The sequence below is a fragment of the Echiichthys vipera genome (assembly GCF_963691815.1).
Source record: "Echiichthys vipera genome assembly, chromosome: 12".
Taxonomy (NCBI): Eukaryota; Metazoa; Chordata; class Actinopteri; order Perciformes; family Trachinidae; genus Echiichthys; species Echiichthys vipera.
The window spans coordinates 8,710,585-8,725,018 of NC_139837.1; the positions used below are offsets into that span (position 1 = coordinate 8,710,585).

General features: G+C 39.9%; 2 protein-coding genes across 2 annotated transcripts in view; both read right to left on the reverse strand.

Moving 5' to 3' along the window:
* Positions 1-1,085: 1,085 nt before the first annotated feature.
* Positions 1,086-5,462, reverse strand: LOC310954951 (alcohol dehydrogenase 1). Its single transcript, XM_083924645.1, has 9 exons — positions 5,332-5,462; positions 4,305-4,406; positions 3,779-3,920; positions 3,533-3,620; positions 3,134-3,353; positions 2,667-2,927; positions 2,434-2,566; positions 1,585-1,723; positions 1,086-1,471 (listed from the first exon to the last, which is right to left on the reverse strand). Exons 1-9 carry the CDS (start codon positions 5,347-5,349, stop codon positions 1,438-1,440), a joined length of 1,137 nt encoding a protein of 378 aa, XP_083780771.1. The 5' UTR covers positions 5,350-5,462; the 3' UTR covers positions 1,086-1,437.
* Positions 5,463-8,673: 3,211 nt separating this feature from the next.
* The window catches only part of LOC310954982 (serine palmitoyltransferase 2-like), a 28,261-nt gene continuing 22,500 nt past the window's right edge, over positions 8,674-14,434 (reverse strand). The window contains exons 12-13 of the mRNA XM_083924694.1: positions 11,124-13,811; positions 8,674-11,079 (exon numbers count right to left, since the gene is read on the reverse strand). Of these exons, the coding sequence (XP_083780820.1) occupies positions 13,692-13,811 (120 nt within the window). The 3' untranslated portion in view covers positions 8,674-11,079; positions 11,124-13,691. The remainder of the gene's footprint in view (positions 11,080-11,123; positions 13,812-14,434) is intronic.

Here is a 14,434-nt window from a genome sequence, read left to right on the forward strand (position 1 = left end):
ATGCCACAAGATGGCGGCTCCCTGAGGCGAGTACGATTGGATCAACTTTAGAGAACAAACCCCGAAGGAGAGGCTACTTCCATTTTCTAGTCTATAAAAAATACTCTGCCATGCAAAGAGGAGTTAGAATCAAGAAAGCTAGGAACATCCAACAGATTCAGCTATAGCATATGTTTGAGCCTCACACCGGATATAGACAGCATCTTTTTTGTGGGTGTGAACCGTAGACTGTATATGGGACAGCTCGATACCTGAAAGTGAAGCCAAAACATTTCCATCTCCTGGAGGCTGGCTGCAGAACAGTCCCTTGCCCTTCATATTAGCAGATGGGACGTGGATCAAGCTAAAAGATTTAAGTACATGTCAAACTAATATTTCCTCAAAGGTGTTTTTTGTCATTTTAGGTAGTTCGGATCTGACACTGATGTTCAATTCTCTGATACATTTGGTTCTAATTAGTTTTGTGATGCTATAAAAAAGGTGAAACATCCTGATTGACAGCTGTGATTGACTCGTAATTGGTCGGGTAGGACTTTGATTCTGCCAGATCACATGGTGGCGCCCGTATCCAGGATATTTTTGCTTGACTTTTGTACAGTGGGAGAAAGTGGAGATGTGTCGTCCATCTTTATATACATTCTCTGGCGTAAAGTATCCACAACCTACAGTATGTTCTTCTACATGTTCATTATTATTGTTCTTATTATTCTAATGATATACTTCAGGTGCTTCTTTACACATTTAAGTGAATGATTCAGTGTATTATCAGCTTTTTTAGAATCCAGCACTCACACTGCAGCTTTTCAGAAATTAAAAAAAAAAAAATCTATGCTTGCAACTGGAAGTGGCTGGCTGTGTTTTTAATTCTCTGTACTGACAGTCCGCTCTGCGAAGGAGGTTTCTTTTCTGGCTTTTGAATATTAGACAGTGATTGGCTTTCGACTTCAAACAAATTATTGCATGCCAGGAGTACATTTCAAAATCCGATTTAAGGGCACAGTGCACAGAAAGGTGAAAACGAGTACATTGAGTCATAAAAGTCAGGGTCAGACATTTTTCGGGGATGTAAACATAGGAACAACACATTTTTCAATGCAGGGGATCTTTAATGATCATTTCAACACTCCATGTCAAGTTGCAAACATTGATATCAATACGCTGGTCCGAGGGAAGCTGACCTAAAACTTGAGACAAACAACACCAGAACACAAACTGAGCAGCAACAGATCAAGCTTCTTATGTGTGATCACTGCAGATGATTCTCACAATCTGCACGTAATCCACGGAATACTGTTCAAGGTCGGGCACAAAGTGTGCATAATTTGATGGATCGCTTTATTATTTGCATTGTATTGTTTTCATGAATACTGTGTTGAGAGTCCGTAGCAGGTCATCAAATGTTTTATTTTGTATGTAGTTGAATGCAACACAATGGTCTCATTGTGGAGAAACACTCAGAATCGTCCGGATGCTGTGGAGCAAAAACAAAAGAGAAATCAGAGGACTTGCACCTATTAATTATTCATCTGTGTAGTTTGTAAGAAATTCCAGAAGGGTGGAGAAAGCATAGAAGTGTAACGCTACCATCCGCCGTGCTTCATCAGTTCAATGGCATCATTGACCTGGGCCAAGGTCATGTTGTGAGTGATGAACTCGTCCAGCTTCACCTTCTTGTCCAGGTAGGCTTTAACCATCTGAGGCACACCGTCCTTACTCTTAAATCCTGAACCACAGAGAACACACACACACGTTAAAATAAGAACATTGTCTCGTCTTAAACATACTGGTGGAATGAGAACAAGCCTGTGGCCTTTTGGTTCAGTGTATTCTCATACGACATTTTGTATAATATTTTACGAAAACGTATGCACAAATTTTCATACTATATCTTGTGAAATATTTAGTTAGATATTGCACTTTTTGAATATTACGTGACTGTTATGTTTTAGCACCAAAACTAGTTGGCTCAATTTAGACGAAAGATCATGGTTTGGGGTAAAATAGGTATTTCCGTACATAGATACTTCACATAGTGACGATGGACATCACGTACTTACATACAGAAGCTAACTCACAAGTTAACAAATGTAACTTAGAATAACAACACTGACTGTCGTTTTCACATGAACACAAGTCTCCCAGGAGAAAGTCCTCAAAGTCCCAGCTTGACCCCGTCCCTATGCAGACTTTGGTAGTTTGGCAGACTCAGGTTGTGGTGGTAAAATAAGGGGATTTAATAAATACCACTAAGCCTTATGGCCCTCAGTTTGAAACCCAGATGAGTTCGATCCACTTTCCATGTCACATATATTACTATTATTACTATAAAGATTCACCCACTTGAGATTGACAACCTATCAAAGACCCGTGACCGTGACAGTTGTAGTGTCATTGTTAATTGGGTTGGACATATTTGGCTGACAGGTGTCTCACCTCCAAACAGGGAGCCCTTCCATGTGCGTCCAGAAATGAGCTGAATGGGTCGGATAGAAACGTCATACATGTCTGTCCAACCGACCAGCACACCGACACCCCAACCTTTCACACAAGACTCCAAGGCACTGCGCTAGATGGAGAAAAAGCACAACGTCAGTGGGCTTGCAACCAGAAGAATTTAAATCTGCAGAGCAGCTGTGAAAACATGTGCTTTAAATGTATTTACTCACCATGACTCCTACATTCCCCACACATTCCAGGGAGAAGTCCACTCCTCCGTTGGTCATCTCAGACAGTACTTGGTTGATGGGTTTACTGTGATCTTTGGGGTTCACAAATTCAGTCGCGCCAAACACTTTGGCCTTCTCAAACTTCTCTGGATTGATGTCAACAGCAATTATCCTCTTGGCTCCTGCAGACTTGCAGCCCATGACTGCAGCCAAACCAACAGCTCCCAGGCCAAATACAGCACATGTGGAGCCTGGTTCTACCTGAAGAACAAAAGACTTTGGTCAACATGGCTTTTTAGATTGGATGTCACTTGTCTCTTAATACTGTAGTGTCAAAGACAGCTTGTATGCTTCACATCAGATCTCTGATGTTTAACATGATGAGTGGTATTGGGGGAATTCATTACAGTACCTCTTAGCTTTAAGCGTCACATGTTTAACTATCCCCAAGAGTCAAACATACACACCTTAGCAGTATTAACTGCAGCTCCATATCCTGTGCAGACCCCACATCCAAGGAGACAGACTTTGTCCAGAGGGGCAGCGGGGTCGATCTTCGCCACAGCCATCTGGTTAACCACAGTGTACTCAGAGAAGGTGCTAGTCCCCATGAACTGCAGTACCTTCTTCCCTTTACAGGTAAACCTGGAGTCTGCTGATGACATCTGACCAGGACGTTCAGTAGCCCTGAAAGGAGAATCCATTAAAATGAAAATGAAACTTTAGACTAGTTGTAATTTAGAGCACTATGACATACATAGAGACAGAGTGCATAAAATGTAAACCGACCCTCGGATTGGTCCTGACTTCATGAAAAGACCCTGAACTAATGAAATTAAGAGATGAAAAGACAAAGATGAGCTCACCATCCTTTCTCACACTCGTTGGTTTTGGGACTCTTACAGAAGCGACATTCCTTACACTGGGAGATGAACAGAGGAATCACCTTGTCTCCTGAATACAAAAATACCATGTTGCTACGTCAAAATGAAGCCAGCTAACAAAGCAACCAATCATGTGTCAGACAGGTTTGTTGGGATGAATGGCACAGATACGCCTTGGTGTACCCATCGCTAACAGTGAAACAATTTAGGTTGTAAGCGTTAACTGACCTGGTTGAAATTCAGTGACTCCAGGCCCAACGCTCTCCACGATGCCGGCTCCCTCATGGCCAAGGACTGCTGGGAAGCCGTCTTTATGCATACCCTCGAACAGATGATACAGGTCCGTATGGCACACCCCGGTTGCAACAATCTGCGCCGAAGAAAAGGACCTCACAATGAAAACACTGATGCTTTCATTTGAAGAGTTGAGTATTATCCTTACTTTAAAGATGCTGTACATGACTTTCAGTACGAAATTCAGTATGGGCTGCGATGCCTCTACACCTCTGATCAGAGTTCAATCGACATTCAAATCTACACAATTTTCATTTCAATTTTTGCATTTTAAACATGAAAAACAAAGAAAACCAAAAACAGAAACACACATTCCTGCACATCCATGTGCAAACATTTGGAATACACCACATTCACGTAGTATAAACCGCCGTACATGCATTCACTACCCCTTACTCAAAAGTGCAGCAAGGTATTCGTGTGTGTACATGTGTAAGTCACCAAACTGGACGTCTCTCACCTTGATGCGGACCTCGTTGTCCTGAGGCGGGGCTACCTCAATCTCTTCCATCACCAAAGGCTTTTTGGGCTCCCAGGCCACTGCTGCCTTGCACTTGATTACCTACAGACAGGGCAGTGACACCAGCATAGAATCTCTATTACCGGGTGCTGCCACAGTTAAATCCTGATGGGTTTCCGGAAAGATTTTATTGCAGTTTTTGGAAACCCCCCTGCGAAAACCACCGCGTTTTACAATGCATACTTGAGCGATAGAAGCAATGTTACTATCCTTTGTACTGTGACTTTAAGACACTCTGGGGCGCCAAATTGACTAAGCAAGGGATCGTCATTGCACACATATTCGTTGCACATTTATTAATTACATGTGGTTGTACATTGTGGTTTCAATTTCAAGTCCACACAGGTTCTTTATTTGAACAAACATTTTCTTAAAACAGTATAATTTAATGTTGGCAAAGTTTGTATTACTGGGTAAAGTATTGAGCAAACCCCTTTTTAAAAGGTTTTATTGGTCTTTTTTTTCTTTCCACTTGGACCGCAATGATCCCAGCCATCCATTCCACCGTGATCGTTTTTGGCCTACTACACTCTCTTCTCTGCCAATATACACAGTTGCACAATCTATGCACCAGTTCAGAAAAGGACATGCAGTGTTTTGCTGAGGCAGAGCGTACAGAAAGAGAAAGATATTTTACTTCATTATTATAGTTTTATTGCCATGGAAATAATACTTCTAAGTTGGTTTGAATAAAATAAACATGCAAAAGTAAACAATTACACTAAAACTGCACAACAGACTACTGAAAAATGTCATCATGTATCAGCTTGATATATTCCCATCCACATAATGAAAAAATTACGATCACTTAAGAATCTCATAATATTAGTAAAATACATTAATGGCATTGTTGTCTGGTGTTTTTTTTCCCTCTATTATACTTGACTATACTTAGATTATACTCTAAAAAACTTTAAAGCATCACACTTGTACATAAGAGTGCTCCAGTATATAAATATGTACCTACCTTACCCACTGTGGCCATATTTGCAACAAAGAGGGTGTGAATGCGAGGAGGGAGTTGAGAAAGAAAGATGCAGGACCGGAGAGTGAGGAGGAGAGACCTTGGATTTGAGGTTTAAATACAGCTGCCGGAAAAGCCGTTATGTAAACATTCAGATGGGCAGGGACTCTCTGAATAACTGACTATCCATAAATGCTAAAAACTGTAAAAGACTAATGATGTGATTAGTTCCTGATACGGCAATAAATGCGAAGGCTTCGTAGATATTAGTTAGTACAAACGAGCAGCAACCACTAAGATAATGCCTGTAAATCATGCAAATACCGTTTTTTTCAAAAGGTTCAAAAGAGTATCTTAAGACTTTGTACCCTTGAGTCTTACATAAAAGTCCCACCCACAGTCCTCCACCCTGCACTTCAAATATTGACTGACTGACTGACAGTAGAAAACCCTCCACCTACCCTCACATTTATTTGCCTGCAGTTGATAGAGAAGGTATCATGTTGGCAGTCCAAACACAATCCATTAATTACACTATAAGCTCCTCAATTGATACTATTGGACTCAGAAAGGCTCACCTATGCTAAAATTCGACATAATGTTGTCATTGCAATAACGTTGTTGGAATACTGGGTAAGACGCAGGAAATGATATACAAAAATGGGATTAACTAATGTTTTCCTATCTTTGGAGTGATCAAGAGCACTCATCTGGTTTTCACAAGGAAACATACTGTAAGTTATAATTAAACCGGGTTTAGATAATCGCATGTTAGTCACTTTAATGATTGAATTATTAAATTTCTGGGCTAAAGACATATGTTTGGTTCATTGATTCTAATTAGAAAAAAATTGCCCATAGGTGTGAATGGTTGTCTGTATCTGTTTGTCTCTATGTGTCCTGTGATAGACTGGCGTCCTGTCCAGGGTGTACCCCGCCTCACGCCCGATGTCAGCTGGGATCAGCTCCAGCCCCCCGCGACCCCGACAGGGACAAGCGGTTGAAAATGAATGAATGAATGAATGATTTTAATTAGGACTAAAATATCCCTTGCCCAAGCACGCTTCACAAGTGTGAGTACAACTGTTGTTGTTGTCCGGTTGAGAGGGGTGAGCTTTTCTAAAGCACGGATACACATGTATGAGCACGAGCATGTACGAGCAAGTGCACGAACATTGACGACGGGCCTGATGTGTATTGATATATGACTGTACCTGCAGCGGACAATTAAAAAGATGCCATCAAAGCTTAACCAGCACGCAGATTCTTCTTTGGGGTGGTGCTGGGAACAGATCCCCAGTCGAGTTCAACATAAAAAATAAACACTTGCTCCCGCCCTCACTTGAAGATCTTTTATTAAGTCTTCGGTCGATATTTCGCTCTATTTAACTTCATCGGGACCCAGTGTTTCACTTGTGTTGTGTGACTTCCTTTGAAAAATTAAGCACACTCATGCAATCAGCTCATCACAGGTGTGTGTAGTTGTGAGAGGAAGTGACATCATTAGAAAAAGGGAGAGAAACTTGGAGCTTGACACATACAAACATAATCCAGAAGAAAAAAATCAAGAAGAATCAAATACAAATATTATTCTCACCAACAAAAAGATGAAAAGATGCAGCCAAAGGGTTCACATTGGTCTGATGCGGAGGTGGAGTCTCTGAGGGGTGATGGCGTCTATAATCAGGAAGCAATCAAGCCGAGGCTCGGATCATTTCAAGTAATGTGAATGCAAGCAGGCCTGGGCCACGGGGAAAGACGGAGAGGGGGACAATCATGCTAAATCACGGCACGGATCATCTGGGCCAAGTGTGAGTGTGCCCTTAAAGTCAAAGTCAGTCAAACTGAACTCTGCCACGTGCAGCAGACTGTGTGTAACCAACGTGGCACGAAAGCATGGTGGATCATAGATTGGTACGTTGATATATCCATGGTATGTGTGCCAACTAGCAGCATCTCTTGTCCCAGCTCTCTTTGAATTTTTGAACGTTGCATTTTTAACATTGAATTGTATACGCTGTGTTTTGCAACTGAATTTGGTATATTGAATTTTTTAACGTTGAATTTATTAACCTTGACTTTGTGAACCCTTAAAAAACAAAGAGTTGAATTCAGAGTCGATACATTCAGATACATAATTTCAATGCAGAAATATTCAGTGCTAGAAATTAAATGGCTTTTTAATTTCAAAATCCGATGACACAGATGTCAGTTTCTGTGCGTCCCTCTGCTGATATAACGATTACAGCATCACAAATGATTTACCATTGCTGGCCTATTGATTTTCCTGTAACGCCAGTACTGAAGCTCTGGCAATTCAGATTTCCTTTAAGTTTGTTTAACAGAACATCGATTTCACTACTGCTCAAGTTCTTCTGACAGTTTTTTTTTTACTGCTGGACATGTGCCAGAGTATTTGCCCTTATATAGTGTTATATTTAAGTAATAGCTCACAACAGAGTGGTATGTTCGGAAAGTATCACAGAGGGGGCGGTGATCGGCCCAACGCGGAGCTCTCTTAGCTGTGATATAATCTCAACACATCATGGCCTGAAGTAAACTATTGGCAATATTAAATTAATGGATATATTCAAATTTAAACCGTTTCTGTTTTTAAAAAAAAGCATCCATAAGAAATAGGCCCTCCTGGCTGGTGGTTGCTATGGGATATATAAGTATCTATCTATCTATCTATCTATCTTAACTTATTCAGGTACAATGGCAAGTTGGTGCCGCTCAATGTTGTCCGTGGTGCTGGACTGGACACTTAACTGCTTTGCTAGGTTTATGTAAAATAAGCAAATTGGTGACTCAGTTTACACGGGGGGAGTAGATTAATGACATGGACCCACACTAGAGAGTGGAGCTGTTTCACTGGATTAAAAAAAAAAGTGGGGGAACAAAAGATGAATTTCAAAAACTTAGTGGATGCTATGTACAGGTATATCGGATTTAGTAGGTCAAATTTTAAATGTTAGAAATGTTTGTATTTGTTATTGATGCTTTGATAAATTAAAAAAATCACCTCCTAATATGAACAATTTTCTTTGTGACTGCGTGAATTGCCAGTCAGTACACAGAGAACATCAATTATTTTTACTACTCACCCTCATTACATGTTGAACAAACAAAAAGTTGTTTATATAAGAGTGCCCATACTTGGTTGCCAGTTTTTTAGGCACCCTGATCTGAATGCTGGGCACATAGCAAAGAAGAGAACACAATATGAGATGTCTGATGAAATGAAGGTACAATATGTATCAACTTATGTCAGAGCATTAAATGAGTCTCAGCACTGAAGGCAATTCAGAAAAAGCTTTGTTTTTATTGTTTAAATGACCTACTGATATTATCGACATGGGTGACACTTTACACATTAATAATTTGCTGATATGTTGCAAAAAAGTGCATTTTCTATGATCAAATGCATGGGAATTAGTCAACACGGAGAACACATCCAGTGCTTATTATAAGTATTGTTGAAGACAAAGTGGTAAAACAAGTCAAATGTTAAAGATGAACAGTCCATGTTATGGCACAATAATCAGAATTCTTAGAAAATCATTTGCTTTAAAGGCACTATATCAGAAAATAACCATATCTGATGTGTGGTCATGTGCACTCAACCATCGTAATGATTGTCTCTATTAATGGCACACGAATGCTTTCAAGAAAAGCTGCCAATAATAGTGGTAACCATTGTTCCCAGGTTACTCAATAGTAATCAAAATATTCTGAACGGCTCCTTTTCAATGAAACAATATAAACTTTTTGTACAAAATATATTGGGACCATCTTCCATCTTACACCAGCGAAGCTCACAGGTGTTTTGTGCATCTGTTTTTCAAGAGCAAAGTGGTTCAGATCATTAAGGGAACATATGGTAGTATCCGCAGACAGAGCACCCAGAACCTGGTGGATTACATCTGGTTGTTGTACCAATCAATCCGAAGGGGCTGTACAGATCTAATCTATGTCAATAAGATCATTATTAAGGCCATTAGGTCATGGGGTTTTACATAATTCCATTTTCATATTAAAATATGCTCTAAATGCCTGCTTTAAGCATCAATTGACTACTTTCCTGTGTGCAAACTGAAAAAGACATAAAAAGACATTCTGTATCCATACGAGTAACACTGTAACTTTTAGCTCATATACAATTTGTAATTCCAAGATTAAGATTTTAATACCTTTTATAGTAAGGAAACTAAAATACACAAACATCTTCCATTTACAGATCCACACAAATATGAAAGATAAAAACACTGATAACTGTTATCAGCCGATCGAATGGGCGTTTTAACTTTTTATCACTACCATGGGTATGAGGCTGTCTGGCCCTGTTGGTAAGCTTTTTAAAAATTGCCTAGGCAACTTGAGTTAATTTTAATAATTAATTATCCTTGCGTAAAGTTTTTAACAAATGCCACCAATGTAAGTATTTTAACCCAAACCACAATATTTTACTAAACCTCACCAAGTACTTTTGTTGCCAAAATTGAACCTAGAAACATTAGGTTTGTTTCAATTCCTAACGGCACTCCAGTTGTATTTCTTCAAACCAATCACAATTGCGTTAGGTAGTGCTAAGCCCCAGATGCAGCGGTGGTAAAACAACAAATAGGGAAAGGGGAGGAGAATGTAGCCTGATATAGGTGGCTAATGGCAAGCTTTATCATGACAGTATACATCCTGTAAGTCAGATAACTATATGAATAGCTGATAACGGCCTTCTGTACCTACTACTAGGTGTAACAGGCCCCTTCTAACCAACTAAGGCTGATAACCAATGATAATGCCCATTCAATTGAGTGATAACATTTGAAACGGGTCGGGGAAGAAAAAAAAATATCAACCTTTCTAGAGTCCAAACAGATTTGTTAATTTCCTCTGAAATGAAGTTGATTTTTATGACGATATTTAAAGAAGTCACGTCGAGAAGAACAGTGTGTATCATTGAGCACCAATGGCTGCAGAGCAGCTTCAATGAGTGATTCTTCTGACCAAAATACATGGAGAATGGATGCATAGCGAACGTAGGCGTTTATTTTCTACACAGATTTCGTCAGTGTGCATGTTGAGTTTGTGAAGTCATAATGCAGTTAGTTCAAGCTGTACTGCCTCACTTCACCCTCTGGTACAATGAGGTATGCATCTTAATCAATTTTAAACAGATTGTGTTCCTTTTAAAAGCAGACGAGCCACGTAAAAACAGACTTGTGCCATTCTGTGGTCCATGTATCAGCTTCGAAAGGATATAATAGACGCGCTCTGCTGTGGGAATCCCGGGACAGCAGTGCCGTGATGCGTATGCAACCCATGTATTTTGGCCTTCACTGTACATGCATTAGTATGAGCAAAGAGTGGTTACACAATACTTGTCAGTGTGCATACATGCAAGTGTGAATGTATGCATGTGTGATTTATTTTTACAGCTGCCTTGGTTTAGGGATGTTTTCATCCCAAAGGTCAGTAGCACGATGTAGTAATGATAAACCAAGAGTTCAAAAGGACAGGAGTTAATGGGGGAAAATAAAGGTGCAGGGAAACGCACAAATACCTAAAACCATGCAAGCAAGCTCACACCCATTCCTAGTGACACAATTAATCAGCATTAACCAACATTATCAGACAGAGCAATGAGGTTATTTGCTAATAAGCACCCAAGAGAGATGGGGTGGACGATTTTGCAACCAGTGCTGACTAGTTTAGATGTTTGCTCGGAGACATGAGCAACTAAATATAATACTATTTTTTGCACTTCCTGGAGTGACTGAATGGATCATCTAGACTTTAGCTTTCAAGTGGAGCTTTGATACCAATGAGCTCAACTCTGTATTGGGCAGATATTGGCCTCTGAATTAAAAAAAGTAAGACTAATTTGACAGTCACAAGTCTATGTCATGTTAAACTTAATATTTGTCTGGTATCTGTAATACATTAAACTGTAGAAACAAACAGCAAATTGGTCAAGTTTAAAAAAAAACCCCAAAAAAACATATAATCACACTGAACGAAGACAGTTATGGTGACATGTAACAGTTGTGGGAACGAGAGGCCGGCCATATACGTGGGTGACAAACCATTAGGGTTTCGATTCCTCACTCAAGTTTCAATAGACATCTTTAAATAGCAGTGATTTACCATATTTTAAATTATATTCTATATGTTTGAGTATTGGGAGTTCACAAGGCTATATTTGATCATATACTATGTTGTCACTAGAACATTCAAAATACTAAAATTATTTGCAATGTCAATGGAGATTCAACAAAATTACCCAAAATTGAACAGACTAATTGGATGTGAATGTGTGAGTGTTACACTGCAAAAAGTAGGAACTTTAAACAGTGACGTCTGCAGCGATGGCTAAAGGGACTATGGCGTTCCAGAAACCTTCCATGGGTTGTTGACATTGGAGCCCAACTGTCTACTGCGGGGGAATGACTGGTTCGCCGTACCCACTACGACGGCAACCAATTGGAATGTTTCTGTCCCTTTAACCGTTGCTGCTTACAGTTCAATTGTGTTTTTCGTCTTGCATTTGGAAAGGATGCAGATACGTTCGAAGCTTTTGAAGCTATGCAGCATGGGGTTTTTCCTCCGTAACTATGTTTCCATTGAATTAATTTTGAAATGTTGCCACCAAATGAACTAGGCTACAGCGTTGTTGCATGTTAAATTGGCTCTATAGGCCACACGTCTGTTAGCGGTCAGTAAACGGAACAGAAAAAGTGTAGAAGAAGAATTAGAGGTAAAGGGAAATAAACGAGTGTACTTGGCCATCTCATCCATGTATGAAAGAAAAATCGAGAGAGGTCTTTAGGAATTTGGTCCAATTGGTAAAGTTTTAATTGTTCTGGCTAGTGGCCATGTTATATGCTGTCCGGAGACCAAGACACTTTATGGGAATATCTGGTATTCCGCAGAGTACCGCAAAAATCTGCAGAAATAAATGTGAATGGAAACAGTGTGTAGGCAATTTACTCTCAAATACGACAAGAACATGCTCACTTGTAATTTGGATCCATTTCCCCATTGGCACTGTTGCACTTACCCAGAGCTGGTGTTAGTTGCATTAAATTAAGTTGTCGAGCGGTTAATGACTTTATATTTTCATGTGCTTTTATTTTATGGCTTTTATAAATACTTATTATAATCAGGTAATTTGTTTACTTAAGCCAGCGTTAGACATTCAACCTGACACCGCACTGATCTGAATTTAAAGGAAACATAAACAAAAAAAACCTTTGCTTTAAATTCTGATAAAAAAAGGCCGATATTACTCGTGTCTGTACAATAAATATGAAGCTAGAGCAGTCAGGTTTGCATCTTAACTTAGCATAAAAATGGGACGAGGCATTCAATTTGTGTGAAAACAAAATGTCGAAACAACAATTAATGGTTTAATGGGGAGTTTAAGGGCTGGAACTATTTCTCTTTGAGCTTTGCCAAGCGCCTACTGGCTGTAGCGTCATATTTACAAGTCATTGCATTGATCTAGGCAGTTATCCGCTGTTCAACATCTTCTGATATTTGGCAACTGTTTTTTGTTGTGCTAGATCTGCAACAATGTCCACGGAAGTGTCTCGCTCAACTCTGAGGTTTTACATTTTCATCCCGTCTAGAAGAACTAAGGATAAAGAGACAACAGTAATGAGGTTCAAGGAGCAGCACGTCCTTTAGAAGTCATTAGCGGGGCTTTTTAGACAAAATTTAACCTGTTCTAATATACAAAACCACCTTCGACTACACTAGAAGCACCTAGTAAAGAACTGTGTGTGCTACCCAGATTACATCTGGTCACTCACATGGTCCTGTGCCATCATTGGAGCATCCAGTGCTTTTGGCCTATGGCAATGATCACTCATCTGAACGGAACTGGATGAAAGTCTTGATTGTTGTTAAAAAGTTATCCAACTTTACCCCATTAAAGTTTATTTTAGATCTAGTATTATGAAAGAAATCCCAATGGCTTACAATTTCCAGACCTTTGGAAAGTCGGCATTCATCCACTTCACTTACACAACCGCGAGGCTTAACATGACGCAGACATTCACACTTGTACAACTAGAATTCTTGTGCCATAAAATGATTAAAAAAAAATAATACAAAAAGGTACACAGGAAAAAGCAGTAATACTGTTTATCGGTTTTTAAGTTTTGCATGTTTATGCAAGGCAAAGAAGAATTAGATGAGTTTTAAGTGTTTTCCTCCTGTTTGGGGGGGTTATATTATGGCAAGCTAGTGACATGGGGCACCTGTGCACATCATTGTGGAAGACTTGTGATCCACCTTGACGCGTTCTGTGTTTTCTGGGGTTGTTCTGGTTGGCGCCACTTTGGGAGAGGAGTGGTTCATCAGTCGTCAATGTCCTCATACACATTATCGTCACAGGGCCGCGCCAAAGACGGCTGTATTCTGCGTCGGGAATACTTGAGATGCAGAAGATCTCCTACCTCACTGATGATATTCAGCGCCTGTGGAGACATTTATATATATATAAAAAAAATGTCACCATGGAGGGCCATATGTGGCTCAAGGAAATGCTGCATGAAGCAATATTTTTATACACAAACACATTCAATCAAAAACCTGGGATCTAATAGAAAACACCACTGACTTTTATTCCTTTTAGGGTGTGAGGTTAAGTTTAACAAGCAGGAAATGGTCACTTTGGCTGAAAATCCTCACCCAAAAAGATTTTAATTTAAAATGTATACATTTAACATATGGTTGACAATAACATCACAACCTGGGGATGACTGAGTATAATGTTGTATATTACTGAGGGTAATGTGTTATGTGCCAGGGAGGGGAAAAGTGCCTGTATTGTAATACATGTGTTTTTCTTCCCTCCAGGTCATGTTGTTCATTGTCTTCGTCAGATTTGGAGTTGTCCTATCATCATTTGGCGCCCTCGAAAAAGGAGCACGCCTAAGTGCGTTCTCATAATTTGTCTGCTCTGACGAAATTATACTCTCTGTGTCTGCAAGGGTCCGCTATGGCCAGCCTGGCGTAAGGGTCCGGGCAGACCGCCCATGGCGTCAACTGTCCACATAGCAATATTTTTACACTCCAGCCGGTATGCCATTCAAGCTGT

Bases quoted from the DNA above. Each gene is read 5' to 3' on its own strand.
- LOC310954951 (XM_083924645.1), bottom strand. The intron at 3,354-3,532 runs GTGAGCTCATCT...TTCTCCTTTCAG, and splicing joins AACGAGTGTGAGAAAGGATG to GGCTACTGAACGTCCTGGTC. The intron at 2,567-2,666 runs GTGAGTAAATAC...TTCTCCATCTAG, and splicing joins TGGGGAATGTAGGAGTCATG to CGCAGTGCCTTGGAGTCTTG.